The sequence below is a fragment of the Homalodisca vitripennis genome, chromosome 1 (genome assembly GCF_021130785.1).
Source record: "Homalodisca vitripennis isolate AUS2020 chromosome 1, UT_GWSS_2.1, whole genome shotgun sequence".
In the NCBI taxonomy this organism is placed as follows: Eukaryota; Metazoa; Arthropoda; class Insecta; order Hemiptera; family Cicadellidae; genus Homalodisca; species Homalodisca vitripennis.
This window is the reverse complement of record NC_060207.1, coordinates 31,060,122-31,079,937: the sequence shown is the minus strand read 5'-3', so window position 1 is coordinate 31,079,937 and position 19,816 is coordinate 31,060,122. Positions and strand designations below refer to the sequence as shown.

General features: G+C 32.7%; 1 protein-coding gene across 1 annotated transcript; it reads right to left on the bottom strand.

The window, feature by feature from the left end:
• Nucleotides 1–12,276: 12,276 nt before the first annotated feature.
• Nucleotides 12,277–17,584, bottom strand: LOC124359264 (probable cytochrome P450 6a14). Its single transcript, XM_046811878.1, has 5 exons — nt 17,313–17,584; nt 15,421–16,306; nt 14,409–14,621; nt 13,332–13,583; nt 12,277–13,243 (listed from the first exon to the last, which is right to left on the bottom strand). The coding sequence occupies exons 2-5, from the start codon at nt 16,295–16,297 to the stop codon at nt 13,074–13,076; spliced, it is 1,512 nt and encodes a 503-aa protein (XP_046667834.1). The 5' UTR covers nt 16,298–16,306; nt 17,313–17,584; the 3' UTR covers nt 12,277–13,073.
• Nucleotides 17,585–19,816: the final 2,232 nt, after the last annotated feature.

Below are 19,816 nucleotides of genomic sequence, written 5' to 3'. Positions count from 1 at the left end.
CATCTCCTCTTATGGACGTCCCACACGGTGAAAGTTTATGTAAAAACCCTAAATGTAAAATAAAACATGATGTATGTCACCATACCCAAACAAATTCTGTAGACTGCTGTCAGGCAACTCACGTAATATAGTGAGTGAAATGCCTGTTAGTGTTAAATATCATGATTAGAAGGTAATGACGTTATAAATAAAATAATGTCATTGCTATAAAACATATTGTTTGCTTTTACGAAATCGTGTCAAAATAAAAAGAAGGAGGGAAAAGGAATAGTAATAGGAGAGAAAGAAACGCAAGAATCTTATTGGATTCTTCCATTAGACGTAACTAAGCTTACAGTAAATGTATATCAGTTACATGTTTGGTAAAACCCATATTAATTTGGGGTTTCTAAGAACATGAATTGCTTCTGTTTTGGTACTAAAACGTAGGATATATTATTTTTAGAACGCTCTACTCGAGATTACGCTACCCTACGTTTTGGTCTCAATATATCAGTAAGTGTGTGTGTGTGTGTGTGTGTGTGTGTGTGTGTGTGTGTGTGTGTGTGTGTGTGTGTGTGTGTGTGTGTGTGTGTGTGTGCGTGCGCGCGCGTGTGCGTATGTTGCAGATAAATTTATTGATATATTTTATTTAACTATTGTTGACATATTGTAATACATTTCAATGGGATTAGTTGTAGATGGTCGTGGATATAGCATATGTTGATCATGTATATTATACAATGGTTTACTTCAAGCAATATATTTCTGCTATTACTTTATATGTTGTCTGGTTGTGCATTCCATTGGTAATGGCTGAAAGCACCGACGCGAAAAGCGCGTTTCAACGTTTTTCTTTTTGTTAATTAGGACATATTTATATAGGATGTTGTGTATGGTAAAGATGGGAACCCAACTATAAATTATCTGTAATTTGTTGGGACTCAAGATTGTAAATGTTTATTGCAAAAAAAATCTTTGGACCAATCTCTTGTGAGCTGCATGTAAAAATATAAGTTTTCTTTTGTTTTTATTTTAGCTATCCACAAATTTAAAAAAAAGGAAGATTTTAGAGTCATTCAATTTAATGTTTTAAATACATTATTCATTTTTCATAAAGGCATATAATATGATACACAAATTAATCCCATATTTACTTTAAGATACTAAACGAGCCAACTTTTCTTGGCACATATTCTTGAAAGCTTTTACAGTCACAATTGGTACAAAGGAGTAGATTTTTCTGTTTTATATGTAGGTGCAGAATGTCCCTTCTATACATAAGTTAAAAAATTACAAAATTAATAACCCATCCCGGAACTTCTTTTTATACTCTGCACATTTGGCAGGTTCTTCTCGCTTTTGACAAGTCCGCGTTAGATAACCGTCAACAGGTTATGCAAGAAAGTTGCTTGAGTCTGCCTGGGGCGGTGAGGTTTAATTGGCTGGGCGTTAGCGTAGCCTATCACTCGAGGGGCTGGAAAATTTCACTTCTGCCTGTCTGACTGTCTGTTCACGCGATATCTCGAGAACTAATTGACCTACAGATTTTAGATTGTATATTAAGCTATATTTTATATAGGTAAAATTGAGTTCGATGGGTAGATAATATGTCCCTCCAGGGAATGTGGCTGAGGGTTATCCAAGCCTCATTCTTCAAAGATATCTCGAGAACGGATTGAGATAGGTTTGAAATTTGAATTTGTTGCTGTTACCGAATGGGCTTGCAAAAGGGACTGTCCGTGCATTGATCTGTCTGTTTTCTGCATTATATCTCGAGAACGGATTGAGATAGATTTGGAATTTGAATTTGTTGCTGTTGCCGAATGGGCTTGCAAAAGAGACTATCCGTGCAGTGATCTGTCTGTTTTCTGCATTATATCTCGAGAACGGATTGAGATAGATTTGGAATTTGAATTTGTTGCTGTTGCCGAATGGGCTTGCAAAAGAGACTATCCGTGCAGTGATCTGTCTGTTTTCTGCATTATATCTCTAGAACGGATTGAGATAGATTTGGAAATTTGAATTTGTTGCTGTTGCCGAATGGGCTTGCAAAAGAGACTATCCGTGCAGTGATCTGTCTGTTTTCTGCATTATATCTCGAGAACGGATTGAGATAGATTTGGAATTTGAATTTGTTGCTGTTGCCGAATGGGCTTGCAAAAGAGACTATCCGTGCAGTGATCTGTCTGTTTTCTGCATTATATCTCTAGAACGGATTGAGATAGATTTGGAAATTTGAATTTGTTGCTGTTGCCGAATGGGCTTGCAAAAGAGACTATCCGTGCAGTGATCTGTCTGTTTTCTGCATTATATCTCGAGAACGGATTGAGATAGATTTGGAATTTGAATTTGTTGCTGTTGCCGAATGGGTTTGCAAAAGAGACTATCCGTGCAGTGATCTGTCTGTTTTCTGCATTATATCTCGACATTGAAATGTGCTATATACTTGAAATATTGCATGAATCTTTTTTTCTACAGAACCAAGATAGAGTTAGATGATGATGAATATCCGTCCATGGGATTGGGCTTAGCGTTAGCGAACGCTGTCACTCAGGGGAATATTTCGAGAACAAACTGAGCTATAGGCCTGTAATTTAACAACCACTTATAAATAGGCAAGATAAATTCAATGACTACACATCTGTCCATGATTACAGATAAATTTTAGTACGTTGTGGCTGTTGTAGCATTTGCTACGTAGGCAAATTACAATTTAACAAATAATTAATTATGGGAGGAAATATGTAGGAAAGTATTTTGGAATGTAAGTAGATTTGTTTAGCAATGGAAGTAGACGCGTCAAAACATACGTAAAATTAAAAATGTAATTTCTCAAGAAAGCGTTCGCGAATGTAGTGTTGTTACAGAAAAACAGCTGATTATCTGGAAGTCTACAGCGATAACTAGTTACAATAAGGGTTGAACACAAGCACATACATCTGTACAGTCATTCATGACCATTCTATTGTTACTACACCTTTTTGCTTGCTGTTATTACTTTTTTATAGCTCTTGCCACTGTTACGATGTTATTTTGTTATACATTGTTAATTGTTCCTGTTACAACTGATTTATTTATTCTCGTTTCTTGGTATCATTTGCATAGTTTTTTTATTGTTGTAATTATTGTTATTTAGTTTATAATTTGTTACAAAGATATTGTTTAATTTAGGATGTGTTTGCACTCACTGTTAATACTTAAATGTATTCCATTTCTCTTCTGCCACTTGGAATGGAATGTTACGATATAAGTGGGTATGTTAAATGTAAATTGGTGTTGACCGTTGAAATAAATAAATAAACAGTTGACAATTCATTTCTCTGGCCTTGTGATTGCCTTGTGAGTTGAAGGCCAATGAAGGGTGTCGGTGATGAGGTAGTTTTGGTTAGGGAAGGGGGCGGTATAAAATATCCAACCCACGAACCTTGACGTGTTGTTTTATTGTTCATAAGATTATATTAGTGGAAAGGCCCGTTTTCCAAACTCATTCTGCGAAGGATTTTGCGTAAATATAATTGGTATAGTCGAATTACGATTTCTGTATGAGAAAATTGTTGTCAACTAATGTTAGCTCTCTTTTACAGGGAATATTATATTATTTTCATACTAAAGAATTAATAAGGAATCGGAGTGTACTCCATTATTAACGCAATATTAGTTAGTATTAGTTAGTACAAATTGTAGCAAGATTTGTTCCAGTAAAGATTTCATCTTTAATACTAATTAGTTAAAGAACTTGCACTAGAAATTTAATATTCAACAATCAGAATAAATTTAAAACATCAAAATTTCAAGTTTATAGTAAATAATTTTTGGAGGAATATAGTTTAATTACAGTTTTCACTTTGTATCTGTGCCAACAGTAACAGGAAGTGACACACGTGGTACGAAGAAGTTTTCACCAAATTTTTAGCTCAGTTTTATATAGCTTTACTTATAATACATAAAAAGTACATTTTATTTTGAATTTAATTAAAAAGTCATATTTTATTTGAATTTAGTTATAAAGTTCAATTTTTAGTTCGACTTTAATTTTGAGTCAAAAAGTTAAATTAAATTAATTTTATTTTAAACAACAAAACCTTTTCTTGAGAAAACTTTGACAAGACAAGTGGTCCTGTAAGCAATTGGTGATTAAATCTAAATATTCATAACTATATAAAGATTATTTTATTGAATGCCAATTTTATTTTTGAAGTTTTAATAAATTGTTGATTGATGAACATTTGTTAAAGTAATTTGAGAAAGTATTTTCCTGTATATATTCATTAACATTTATAATTAATTAGCATTAAATCTGGAAAATGCAGATAAACTAATACAAAAAGTTATGCAAAGTGATTTTGTGGGTTTAGTGGCTCTTACAGATATAGTTAGGGCTAGACAGTGGTTCGGGGAATGGGATGAACAATGATATCCCACTAGGCTGTCGTAGAGATAACGCCCATAGCCTACACGTTTTGCGAAGCCCGTTACGTGACACATGTATGCCTGTCCTTGTAGTTAATCATATCAAAACTATGATGTCTTGTTTACAACTTCCGTTAAATTTTGTGTAAAAATGTATATAAAAACTACTATTTATCCGTGGTTTTTACACGCGTTTTCTATCGAATAAAAAGTACATCTTCGGCATATATATTTTTATGTTCCATAATAAACAGACCTGAAAATAAATGATGATCATCAGAAGATATTCAATCCTCCTGATCAATTTCGGAATAATTGGGCTTTAAGTTTAGAGAGCAATGTTTTGGGGCCCTGAAGTCGGAGAGTGAAACGTTCTTTATGAGTGTCAATAAAAAACACTAAGCTCTCTACACCATTCCATAATATTTTAATTAATAACTCCAACAATTTCAATAAATATTTTAGGCCAAAATAGAGAAATGTTGTCCGTAGTAATCGTAATCTTAATGAGAATGCTTAATATGGAGTCCTATGATAATTTTAAATCGGAAGTAGACATGTATTTCAGTTTTCCATGTTAAGATGGTCAAAAGATAAATCTTATTTCAGGTTTAACGCGTGAAGAATAATTTTTTATTCGAATGAATATTTACATCTCACATGTCGTAGTAGACGTTGCCTTGTTGCCAAGACTAAAAACTTATATGCATACTTGGTGTGAGGAAGAAGTCTAATTTAGCATAAACATTTGTATTTTTGTCCTTTGTAATCTATTTCCTGTCTATGTTATTCTTGATGCCACAGTAGGATTTGCATTGGATGAAGAAAATATACACATACGTGGGTGTGAAAAGTTCAATTCCGTTTACTTCCGGCTATTGTAATCTACTATACATTGTTATAAAACCGCTCGCCGTAAAAGCGGTTTTACTGTTGCACCAGTCAAGAAAATAAATACACATATAAGTCTGAAGAGCCTTCTTCGGTCAAAAATGTTTACTTCCATTCATAATAATCTACTTCATTTTTAAAGTAACTATGGTGCCAGAGTAGCATTTGCTTTTTTCTCCCGATCAAGAAAATATGTATATGGTTGGTCTGAAAAACTTTGTTGAAGAAGCGACAACTTTCGGTCTAAGGTATATCCGAGGTATCATAAAGGTCTGCATCTTTACGTCGATAAAGAAAATATATACATACTCATAAAATAAGAAAATGTATATAAATATATACATAAATATGTCTGGAAAGTTTGCTTTGGTCAACTGGTCCATTACCGGTTATTGCAATTTACTTCCAATCTTAGAAAATTCTGGTACCATAGTAGCGTTTTCATTATTATTCTGTTAATATAATATATAATATATACATATATATATATATATATATATATATGTATATATATATAAAGACATAGGTCTAAGAAGTCTCATTCAGTGCAAAACCATTCTAGCCAATGTTATTTATATCCGATACTGGTAATGTATTTATATATATATATATATATATATATATATATATATATATATAAAGACATAGGTCTAAGAAGTCTCATTCAGTGCAAAACCATTCTAGCCAATGTTATTTATATCCGATACTGGTAATGTATTTATATATATATATATATATATATATATATATATATATATATATATATATATATATATATAAAGACATAGGTCTAAGAAGTCTCATTCAGTGCAAAACCATTCTAGCCAATGTTATTTATATCCGATACTGGTAATGTATTTATATATATATATATATATATATATATATATATATATATATATATATATATATATAAAGACATAGGTCTAAGAAGTCTCATTCAGTGCAAAAACCATTCTAGCCAATGTTATTTATATCCGATACTGGTAATGTATTTATATATATATATATATATATATATATAAAGACATAGGTCTAAGAAGTCTCATTCAGTGCAAAACCATTCTAGCCAATGTTATTTATATCCGATACTGGTAATGTATTTATATATATATATATATATATATATATATATATATATATATATATATATATATATATAAAGACATAGGTCTAAGAAGTCTCATTCAGTGCAAAACCATTCTAGCCAATGTTATTTATATCCGATACTGGTAATGTATTTATATATATATATATATATATATATATATATATATATATATATATATATATATATATATATATAAAGACATAGGTCTAAGAAGTCTCATTCAGTGCAAAACCATTCTAGCCAATGTTATTTATATCCGATACTGGTAATGTATTTATATATATATATATATATATATATATATATATATAAAGACATAGGTCTAAGAAGTCTCATTCAGTGCAAAACCATTCTAGCCAATGTTATTTATATCCGATACTGGTAATGTATTTATATATATATATATATATATATATATATATATATAAAGACATAGGTCTAAGAAGTCTCATTCAGTGCAAAACCATTCTAGCCAATGTTATTTATATCCGATACTGGTATATGTATTTATATATATATATATATATATATATATATATATATATATATATATATATATATATATATATATATATATAAAGACATAGGTCTAAGAAGTCTCATTCAGTGCAAAACCATTCTAGCCAATGTTATTTATATCCGATACTGGTAATGTATTTATATATATATATATATATATATATATATATATATATATATATATATATAAAGACATAGGTCTAAGAAGTCTCATTCAGTGCAAAACCATTCTAGCCAATGTTATTTATATCCGATACTGGTAATGTATTTATATATATATATATATATATATATATATATATATTATATATATATATATAAAGACATAGGTCTAAGAAGTCTCATTCAGTGCAAAACCATTCTAGCCAATGTTATTTATATCCGATACTGGTAATGTATTTAGCCATATTAAATGTGTGTCAAATTTCACCCCTTTAGGACAGCGGGCAGTTCAATCTTTATGTCGTTTGTTGAGAACACAAGCCACGTGTATTTTAAATGTTATGATCTAGGCCGTCAGGAAGTTGAAAAACAAAAGTTTAGTTATTCTCAATATGGGTGGTTGATCTGCATAATAAATCTTTACTTTGTCTGAAAGCATATGATTCGTGTATGGGAAATTTCATTCATCTAGGACGTTGGTAAGCTGGAAAGTAAAAATATAGTTCTTTTAGGGTTGCAACCGTATTTCAACTCCTATGGGCGGTTGATCTTCATTAAAATGCTTCTAATATTCCATTTAAGTCATAAGGTACTTAATGTGTCAAATTTCACATCAAGGACATCAGGAAGTTGATAAAAATATTTTTGTAGGGCTTGCAATCACTTTTAAACCCACATAAGTAATAGATTTTCGTGAAAACAAAATTGATTTTCTTTGTTAGTCATGAGGCACGTGTGTGTTGAATATTATTTTTCTAGGACATTGGGAAGTTGTAAAACAAAAATATCGTTATTTTAAGCATTGCACCCCCTAAATGTGGTTGTTCTTCATGAAGAATATTTTAATTGTCTTTTAATAACATACGAGACCTGTTTGAGTAATTCCATCCTTCTAGGACAACGAGATATTGGAAAACAAAATAAGTTCTAGAACATCGAGAAGATGTAAAAAATATAGTCATTCTAGGGGTTGCAATTCCATTTCAAGCCCGATGGATGTTTGAACTCTATGTAAATGCTTTAGGTTTAATATTTAAGTTATGAGGTATACATGTGCCATACTACAACTTTCTAAGGTACTGAGAAGTTGTAAATTTTTTATGATTGATTTAATGAGAACTTTGGATCTTTTATAATTATACAGAGATGCCTGTTTTAAGGTATTTGAAGACTCGTATTTGTACTCTAACTAGTAGAACCAGTTTAATCTTGAGAAGTTACAGCATTTGTAGTCGGGTTAGTTAAAACTTACCAAAACTCCGTAACTACGAGCTAACACACGGGTTATTTATTGATGTAAAGTTTACATATCAAAATATATATTTATGAGATGATTAGTTAGAAAATCAGTTCAGACAAGAGTGCTTACATTCTTATATGGGATTATCACTAATGGGATTATGACTAGTTAGAGGCTTTAGATTTACATTGGATTGATCAGTGTGCAGTCTATTTATGATGTTAAGTGGAATTATGATGTTTAATAACAAAGTATGTAATATATACCTGGTTAGAATTATTTTATAATTACAGTAATTTAAATCGCTTTGGTTTGACTGATTCTTTAATGCCTTATCATTCCCAATTGGCCCCAATTGACGGTGCTTTCGCACAGGCTGGGACAAGATTATTTACAAGTTTCTGTTTACGACGTGCCCATGTCGAATGCCACGAAATGTCTTTTCCAAGCGGAAAGTATGTAAGCATAAGTTATTTGTCTACAACACAGGATGCGAGATGACGTCACGTGTTGTGTTGCAATCGTGAACTCGAACTTTGTGTTGCCTGCGCAAAGACACCTCGTACACAGAGACGAGGCAGTTAGTAAAGTAGAATGTACTCATAACTATGGTCTACCGGTTAGGAGGAATTGGTTTTATCGTTCGTCAGTTAAGAGAGTATTTTCGACCTTTGCTGAGAAGTTTATGGTTTAAAGCAAGTTGTGTGGCAACTTGAAAAGAAGGCGAGATGCATTCATACATAGGCAATAATTCGTAAGTAGGTCAAACCTTAGTCATTGTCTTCGCTTGTGTATTTGGTCGTCCGCCTCGGCCTTATACACATACAAAATCTGGTGCAGCCAATGTCGTGTTTTCCCTTGAACGATTCACTAATCCAACTCAATGAATACAGCATCGATTCGAATTCGCACTCGTATGTTTTACAGGCGCTTCAGTTTTCGACCTCGACAAATATGTTGACTTTTAATTTTTAAAAGCAACCAATAATGGAATTTCTGCCCAAATTTGTCTATTTTTCGAATATGGGGTTTTACTTTTTTAATAGCACGCTAGAAAGTCGTTGCTACGTAAAGTAAGAAATTTGAAAGTGAAGAAATGTTGATGATAGATGGAATGGGAGTAAAGAGTTGGAAGTTAAGATGAAAGGCAACAAAGAGATACACATGTAATATAAAATTTCAATTAACCGATAACGAGTAGACACTGACATTGTTGCGGTAATCAGAGATTATCATAAAGGTCAATAGAAACAAACCTTTAAACTTGATCATGATAATTAATCTTATCCTATTAAGCATTATATAATATATTAATTAGTTATATAACACTTTTTTGGGTAAGTTAAAAATCTTATTTCCAAGTATTTTCTGTTTTCACAGTCAATGAAAGGTGCTTACAAACAAATAGTAATTACAGACGCATACATTGAACTTAAAATGCTGCCGCTAAAGTTCTGAATTTAATTCAGCCAGCTAGCATTTAAACTATAAACTATTAAAGCAATGCTCTGGTCAGAAATAAAATTGTTATCAATTTTGTTACTTAATTGGAATCGAATTTATTGAAGGCCAATGATAACCTTAGTGTTTTCCATTAAAAAACAGGTTTTGAGGAAAATCAATTCAATCGGTTTTAAAGCTAATTTGCTCATTTAAAGTGTAATTTAAATGTTTTGCAGGTTATTAAAAAATATATTGTTATGTGTCTTTTTGTAATCTACAAACAACTGAAGGCACTTGAATATTGTGAATTTATAAAGATTGCAAGCTACACAGATCTATGAAATAGTGTAAATCCGTGCGTTTGGCTAGAAGGAGAAATAGTTTTTAAATATTTGCAGCAATCCACATTGAAGCAAGAACCTTATTTGTTTGGACTATCAGTGATATTTACATTTCTGCAGTCAATGAAGTGTAGATCCCTTTCATCTAGTCAGACCTACTCTATACTATGGTCTAGTATAATGAGCAGTTATTCTCGTGAGTCATTTACTATAGTTAAATTGTATTGGTTTCAAGATCCAATTTGAATAATATGATTCCATTTCTCGTCGTTGACGATATTTATACCTTCAATGGAGACAAAATTTCAATCAACAAAGATCCTCAAAGAGAGAATGAAAGGTTCAGAGATGTTTTAGTATCCGAAGTGACGGAACCAATCATGAACGATGAATACCTGGCCACATAAAGGTGGCGCAATTGGGGGTTTTGTTAGTTTACTTTTATAATTAATGGAACACACAGAGATTTCAGATAACTAGTTACAGATACTAGTTAACGCTGAAGACAGAAAATATATACAAATGTTATGGCTCACGAAGATTTACCGGCATTTTAAATAGGAAAGTTTGTATTGTTCTTAATTGAAAATCAGGACTTTTGTAAGCGGCCAAAAATAAAAGCAATGAAAGCAAGTGTGAATATTGTTAATTAGGTACATAAGCTATAGTCAGGAAGTGATGTGTTGTTAATGAATTATAATTTTAAAAATTAAATACTATAATAACAAATGAATATGACATGGTTTTAAATACAAAATAATTTTTCTTTGAAAATAAAAATTGTATTCCGACCATTACACTGTAGAAATGTATTTCCTTATCTTTAACAGTTTTTTATGGGCCTGATTTTAATATTTACCCCCATGCTTCCTTACATTCTCTTAACCCTCGTGAATGATAATTTTTTTCTAATTTTTATGGGTTGTGGGCTGTGACTAAAAATATTATTTTAAAACACAAATATTTTCCTACCGAACACCAATTGCCCAACCGTAAAAAATACCCACAAATCCCAGCGATTAGTGACGTCAGTTATGATAAACACTATGGTTCCAAAACCTTGACTATCCTAAAAGCTCGACCTTGGCAGCCAACCAGAGGTCACGTATGTACGATTAAATTCAATAAAAATAGAGACCATTCTGCAGAGCTATGAATTAAAATTGAAAAGATTACAAAGTTCATTAAACAACAATGTGTTACACAATTGAAAACAATGGCTACTAGTAAATTACATAATTATCTAATTATTACGACTTTTGCTTTGGCAATGACCCTTTTATCTCTTTAACTGGTCCTGATAAAGAAACAAAAGTTAACAGGTGCCGATACATTGTTACCGTTACCAGAAAAAAAACACTGCTGCTTGTATTGTCCATTTATAGCTAGTTATATTTCCAGTTCTAATTAAGTTTCTTTTTAATAATTAAAGGATGGTAAATCAAGGACATCTATTTAACGTCTATTGAAATATAGTGGAAGGTTGTCAAATCACATTCTATATCTTTGAGCATTAAAAATTACTCTTACTTACAATTGGGTTTTGAAATTTATAAACAGATCATGTAGTCTGTGTTTGTATCATTGACTGATTATAATAAACTAATTGGAAGCAATACTATAAAATATAATAAGAGTGCTTAAACGCTCAATAATTACTTTATTCTCTTAACAATTTATACAACCTTAGAAAAATGTTCCTAGAAATTATAACATTTGTGTTTTTGAGAATATAAAATGATTGTTATAAAATTAATTTTTATTGCAAGAAAATTTACTATGGAGAAGGTAATCACAACTTACTCGAGTGTCATACTTTCGATAGAATCTCAATAAAGACACTAGCGAGTCTATCCCGAGAGTGTATTTGTGTTGTTTATTGCCACATAGTTACTTTTGGTATAGTGGAACGATCGACAGGTGCAACATGATCAAGAAGCCCTTCCATATCTGGTTCTCAACACAATACGCTGTTTTTAGATTGTGTCTCCTCTATGTAGTTCCAGTACTTGCCGCACCTGTGGAGCGTATTGAGCAGCTACATATCCTTCACTTGATAGGTCACAACCTTTTAAAGATTTGAATTTTCTGTCGAAATAAATAATTCAAGGATCTTCAATATTACTTTTATATAATTTGTCAGGAATTTTAATTTAGTAAAATAAGAAATCCCACAGTAATATTTTCACACATTTTATCAACTAAAAAGCAAGACAGTTACTACCTATAAAATGCATTTTTATAATTAAACACTAAATATATTCTAATTGTGGATATTTATACAGCAATACTATAAATAAACATAAACAATATAGTATTGGCTTGTGTTTCTTCATGTCATATAATGAGTACACAACACATATAAATAAATTAATCGACATTATTAAATAATTCTTTACTCATAATACTTTAATCTTACTTATCTTGGTCGATATTCTTCTTTAATAAACAATTTCACGTCTTTCTCACATCTGTTTCATCTCATTGTCCGATCAAGTGAGTTTATTTCAACCCTTGCTTGAACTTTCCGGACTATACTTTATAAAATATATTGAAAACCCTGTAAATACGTCCCTATTTATTATTCACATACCTTACTCATTTTGAAAGCTTAACTGTAATATAATACATTCAGAAATATCAAAACCGTTCCCTGGATATTTAAAAATTAAGATAATTTGTGCATACAAATTGTTAAACACGTAGTGACAAGAATAAAATTGTCAATTATCAATTTGCCATTTTAAATGGAGATCTAAAAGAGAAACAAGGGCAATTTGGAAATAACACTAACGAAATTAAATCTGAGAAGAATTTAAAGCTGATCAATATATAAAAATGAACGTTAAATATCTTTCAAAGATAAAGTCGAATGAAATAAATTTTGAGATAAGAAAATCGCTGGTGAAAGTTATAATTGTGTGTCGTGATTGTTGTAAATCATAAAAGGCAATTAAAAGAATAAGATAACTCTCTATGACTTTCTGTCTACCAGCCGCAGCCACATCCCACCAACCGCCACTGTGTTGATGGTGTGAGGATCATACTTGAGAGGATTTGGTGTCCTGGAAGTTGTTTGTATTGAGAACCGTTTCATCAACATTGCCAATCCAGCCTTGACCGCCACCTTGCCCATCCGCATTCCTAGTGATAATAAAATAATCATAGCAAATTCATTACTTAAAACATACTTTCACAGGACAGTCTGCTGATTAATGAAATCTAAACTTACCTATGCAAAATCTAGGGCCCTCTCCGAAAGGCATGTACGAAAACGGTTTAATGTTGCCCTTGTTCTCCTTGCTGAACCGTTCAGGAATGAACCGTTCTGGCTCAGGGAACAGGTCGGGATCGCTGTGCAGGCCTGTAACTGAGATCACCACATCTGTGCCTTTCTCTATGACATGATTTGTGCCAGGAACCAGGTAGTCTTTGGAACATACTCTGCTTAAGAAACCCAACGGTACGTGTTTCCTGAGGGTTTCTGGACAGATAAAACAGAAAAAAGCTTAGGTTAAAATGCGTAGGTTTATAGTTATAAAATCATTCTTTCCAAATAATTGTCAATTTTTACTTGAATATTCTTTCTAGCATTAAAGTTTCGTCACACATAACATAAGACAAAACGAGATAAAAGTTAATGAGGATACAAGTTTATTAATTTGCTTTATTAGACACTAGTTTAAAGAATCTTATAGGCAGTGTAATGAGCCGATAAGTACAAAAAATGTAATGGAATTTCAGTTAAATTCCTTAGCACTCATAATATTTCATTCTTGTCTCAAGATCGAGATTATAAATCCATTGCATTATATGGCTAACAAAGGATTGCAATGGTATATTCTTACTTTTATACGGTATTCCATTAACATTTATATATTTTAAACGTAAATAGGCATCTAGAATTTGGTCACATTAGAATGATTATTTGAAACGATTTCATTACTTTAATTTCATTTTTAATCCATGTCTCAGTATTTCTGCTATATGTCACACTTTCGATTACGAGTATTACAAAGAATTATCCCATAACTTGTTATTTAGCATTTCTGGAATTTGAATTCATCATGTAATAAACAAAAATCTCACTTTTTGACAAAAATTTCAGAACAACTACATGATTCTACGGAGAATTACGAAAATGAGATATATATTATGTGTAAACCGTGCCTACAAAATTTGACGTCTCGTAAAGATTTGAGACCACATAGAATAAAAGTAAAAAGGTTTCAATAGCTCAATTTGTGTTTCAAAACTTTTTGGGAACAATACCCAGGTCTTATTAGTAGGTAGTCTGATCATTACATACCATCAAGAGCCATCTCGAGATATTCCATGCCAGCCAGAGTGTCATACGTTATCTCATCCACAGCGTCGACCTCCGCGTGGACCCGCTCCTGTACCTCTGGGTTCATCGCCATCTCGTACAGAAAGAAACTCATAGAGGTAGAAGTGGTCTCGTACCCAGCCAAGATAAACACAAATGTTTGTGCTGCCAATTCCTCCACTGTGATACTGATATCTGAAAATATTTATTAAATATTATATCTATAATTATCAACCAATCTTTTTTTAGTATTACTTGAAAATAATTACTTAATCTAGTAAAAATTGAACGTTATAACAGCCCAAATTACTATTAAAAGAAAGCACCACAATAGGTTGTACATACTACTGTGTCCATATGGTTACACTTGGCTGTTACGGCTTCAATACAAAGGCATAGTATTAAAATAAATTAAATATATGACATAATTTTTCAATACTAATAGATAGTATTAGGCTGCTCTTCCTGGCTGGTGCTGCTGCAGAGGCACTGACTCGTTCGTGGAATTAATAACTATTGAAAAGCTGATAATTGGAAACTATTTGAATTATATGTGGACTCTTCCCTTTAGATAGACCTGTAGTCTACACAGGGAATATTCCGAATAAAATTATTTAAGTATATCTTATGGGCTATTCTTTTTTTGAGCTAATTTATTTGCTGAAAAGTTTGATTTTGTTCATTCATTATGAATTTCATTAATAATTATTTACTTTACAAACCGAAGAGTGTTAGAAAATAGAAAGCCTAATTCTTAAATATGTTAAGATTGATTTTAAAATTTTAGATTGTTTCCAGAAACTTTTTTAAAATAATAAGAAGGGTAAAATCCTCTTGGGTACAATCCTCAAGTGAAACTGTTTTGCGATGTTCCATCCGTACATCATGAGGCCCATCCGGATTGTAAACTTTTATACTCCGTAATCTTAAAACCACTTCAAACAATAGTGCATTATTGTAAACTAGAATAGTTGTTAAATCAGTATTTATTAACCTTCATCGGCATATTTCCCTCCTTTTCTGAGAAGCTGGATCAACAACTGCATGACATCGTTTCTGGTCTTCTCATGAGTCTCTCTATACTGAACAGTATCTTTCGCCAGGTTGAAGAAGAATTCGTGGGACTTCTTCGGTAAAATCCTCAAGTTGAACTGTTTAGCGATGTTCCCTCCGTACATCATGAGGCCCATCCGGAACATACCGCCGAGAGTAGGCTCAGTTATAGTCTCGGCCATCTCGAAGAACGTCGAAGACTTGTCAGTGAGGACGTCGCTTTCAATACCAAAAGCCGTGCTGGCGATGATCGCAAGCCCGTATCTGAGAAACAGATCCTTACACTCCAGCTCTTCACTCTCTGCTGTCATTTTGGATGTGTACTCTCTCAGTTGGTCTCCAACATCTAAAATGACCTGGAACATCCCTTTGAGTTTCCCAGATGAAAATGCAGGAGCAATTTTAGTCCTGAGCACTTTCCATTCGTGGCCATCTAAAGCAAACAAGTGGGCAGTGAGCGGCTCCAGCTCCTTGTTGTAGTGGAGGCTCTTGCTGTCGAAGTACTCGAAGTCTTTCACGAGAACGTTTCTCAACAGGTCTGGATCAATTATCAACACACTCTTCCTAAAAAATTGAAAGAATCCGACGAACTTTTTTCCTTTGTGCTTATTGTACATGTGCAACATCAGTTGTGTGTACGATTTCTTGACGCGGAATACTGGCCAGAGGGTTCCCAGAGGAAATGTACCATGTTCAAAGGGGATTCCACGTGTCTTAAAGTAACTGTAGACTGGAGAGAAGAACAGGTAAGCGGCTAACACAATCGAGATTGCCGCAATGATGGTGCAGCCCAAAAACCAAGTAATGACGGCAATCATTGTAGGTATCTAAAACAAGTTATTGTAACGGTAAATAATCCTACATTTGAAATCAATTATACATTTATTTAAAAAAATAAAGTTTTGCATGAGAGGTAAATAAATGACAAGTTTCATGGCCAATGGCTTTGTGTTATGAATCCTAATTTTACAGGATTGTAACAACTTAGTTGTCCATTATTGCATTTGTAGTTTTAGTGAAATAAATTATATAAAAACATAATTTTCCAAAACATATGCTGTTATAAATTTAGTATAATAAAGGTTTGTTTCATATAAATAACTTAAAATACAATTAATTTTGCTGAGTTCTTGATAACAGCTAACTCCATTTGTTCTGAGTTAAATTTAACTATAAAATACAAATTCTTGGAAAGTACCTGATGATGAATTCTTAGAATTTGAAATATACACTGTACAAAATATATAAAAAAATATTAAAAAGGTTTATTATTGTATATTTGTATCAAACACTTTTCGAGGCTACATCTACAATATAACATAATGTTTTTGGAAAACTAAAATACAGAAGTGTAAATTAGTGTAACACCTGTGCAACAAATTATAAAAAACTTGTATAATGTTGTATCTCAATTTAACACATTAATCAACAAAAGTTTTCCAAACTCCTAGTTATACTAAGATAAAACTAACCATATCATGCAAAATAACATGTATCTGATTGAATATTCAGTAAATAAGTAAAATGAGGGAAATGGTAATTGTGGCACCATGCTAGATTTATTCAGCTGTAATAATTGTGTACATAGCGGACGTATTCGGACTCATTAAGTACATTTTTGCGTTTTATTATTTATTTATGTAAAAGGGGTGCAGCAACTAAATACTGAAGGTATTCATTGATATAACATATGAGGGTTCCTCTCCTCAGTTAACAGTCTGTATTTCAGTATGTGATTTATTGAATTTTAAATAATTTGAATAGCTTACATCAAAGGAGATTTATTTAGATACTAATATTAATATCATAACTCTATTTCAATCTTAAACTTACCAAGGTCTGTAGGGTACTCAATGAAAGGAGAGAATCAACAATCTATGTGTAGTGGCTTGGAGTAATTGATGTAGTCGCAGGTCAAAGATTATGATAGGAGTGGTAGATATGATAAGGTGGACTTCGAATACAATCACTGTATATGTAACTTTAGTCCACCGATTAACTGAGACCTCGTATTTTGTAACTCACCCAAATGTAATTAAAATTCTCTTCAGGTGGTGTACACATGAAACTTGGTAAAATATTACATTTTGTAAAACCATAAAATACCATAAAATGTTACATTTGTTAATAGACAAAGCAACAAAGAATATACAATTCATGGAAGCGATCTGCACATATAGTCCATCAGAAGATAACCAATTTGTATTGTACAGAATGTAGACACCACCCATCCGTGATGTACGAGTATAACTGTTGAACCGAGAAACCTGCGAAAGGTTACAGGAGAAACCTACCTTTCGACCTGCGAAAGGTTAGGTCGAAAGGTATATTTCGAAAAGTCATCGGGAAAATAAGTCTTATCACCCAAAAATACCTCAAAGTGGCACTTTGGAGGGGGGGTAAGGACAATGTAATAGAGATTCACGGATCATCAAAAAAGGTTTTGATTTTTTCGCCTTTTTCTATACAGAGTGGTCCAAAATGTCAAAATTTATGAGTTGATATCAAACAAACCACGGTAGCCAACTTTTTACCAATGTGTTGATAAATGACTGATAAACTGATATGATAAACTGTAATATATTTATAGAGAGTACATCTTTAGTAACTTATGTAATTTCAGGACTCCTACGAATACTAAAGTTTCAAATACATTCAGTTCCTCGTGAACTAAAAAAATGTATTTTCCTCAAATTTGGAAAAAATGTATCAGAAAAGGCTGACCTGATTACAAAACGTTAAACAAAAATTAAACCCAACAGAACTTCAATTGCACGACCTTAAGAACATGGTGAAAACTTTGAATGGTCAGCACTACGGTCTCAAAGGCGCTTGTGATACCCATAGTAACCTGCGGTGAAATGAGAGCGAAGCTGCGAGTAACAGAAGTTAGTAGCGTACTTTAGAGAATTAGTTTTGGTCACTTCAGCGCTTCGAATCTATTTACTTGTTTATTTTTAATATTCTAGCTGCATTATTTTGATGTTGGTATAATTTCTAAATAACAAGTCAGGTAAAGTTAATATCTACACGTTATTTATATTTAAAATTGAAAGAGACAAGGAAAACAATTAGAATAGCTAAGAGTAACATTATTGGTGCTGGTTATCATCGTTACTGATGTTATTTAATGTGTTCAAGCGCCACGTAACTATGGGGTGGTAACGCACCACTAGGCCAAGAATAGCGCCTGAAGCACCAAATTCAGTTTAGTCAGCTGCTTCGAAGACGCTTGCCTACACGTCATTCCCCTTGCAGCCTAGACATGAGACTACAATCTTACTTAGAATTTTGTGCTCTGACACCAGATTCAGCAACACCATTTTATTGTGTGCATGACAAAAAGATGACGTAATTAGTATCATAATGTACTTCCAAATCATAGGCAGCTTTTTCATCGATACTTTGTAATGTTCAAACCATACATTGCAGGTGTACCATTACAAACACTCATGATGTCACCTCTTGGATAGATCATCAACCAGTGTCCATGTTATCTTTAACCAGTGTTGAAATATTGCATTACTCCTGAGTCAGAGACAAACCAGACCTTGCAGGTGTACCATTACAAACACTCATGCTGTCACCTCTTGGATAGATCATCAACCAGTGTCCATGTTATCATTAACCAGTGTTGAAATATTGCATTACTCCTAAGTCAGAGACAAACCAGACATTGCAGGTGTACCATTACAAACACTCATGCTGTCACCTCTTGGATAGATCATCAACCAGTGTCCATGTTATCTTTAACCAGTGTTGAAATATTGCATTACTCCTAAGTCAGAGACAAACCAGACATTGCAGGTGTACAATTACAAACACTCATGCTGTCACCTCTTGGATAGATCATCAACCAGTGTCTATGTTATCTTTAACCAGTGTTGAAATATTGCATTACTCCTGAGTCAGAGACAAACCAGACATTGCAGGTGTACCATTACAAACACTCATGCTGTCACCTCTTGGATAGATCATCAACCAGTGTCCATGTTATCTTTAACCAGTGTTGAAATATTGCATTACTCCTGAGTCAGAGACAAACCAGACATTGCAGGTGTACCATTACAAACACTCATGCTGTCACCTCTTGGAATCAACCAGTGTCCATGTTATCTTTAACCAGTGTTGAACTACTGCATTACTCCTGAGCCAGAGACAAACCAGCACTGCATAAAGCCATCACTGCAAATGATTCAACTACCATGAGTAAGCTGACCACTTTGTATCATGTGCTGACTGGCAGCCCGGGAACTGGATATTGAAATGTCACCTTCCTCTTGATAGTTGGTCCGTACGCAATCGTAGCTGCTCATTCCAAGATGTCCTCAAATACT

Bases quoted from the DNA above. Each gene is read 5' to 3' on its own strand.
- LOC124359264 (XM_046811878.1), bottom strand. From the start codon at position 16,297: ATGATTGCCGTCATTACTTGGTTTTTGGGCTGCACCATCATTGCGGCA. The intron at 14,622-15,420 runs GTTAATAAATAC...AAATATTTTCAG, and splicing joins AGGGAAATATGCCGATGAAG to ATATCAGTATCACAGTGGAG. The intron at 13,584-14,408 runs GTATGTAATGAT...TTATCTGTCCAG, and splicing joins TCTCGAGATGGCTCTTGATG to AAACCCTCAGGAAACACGTA.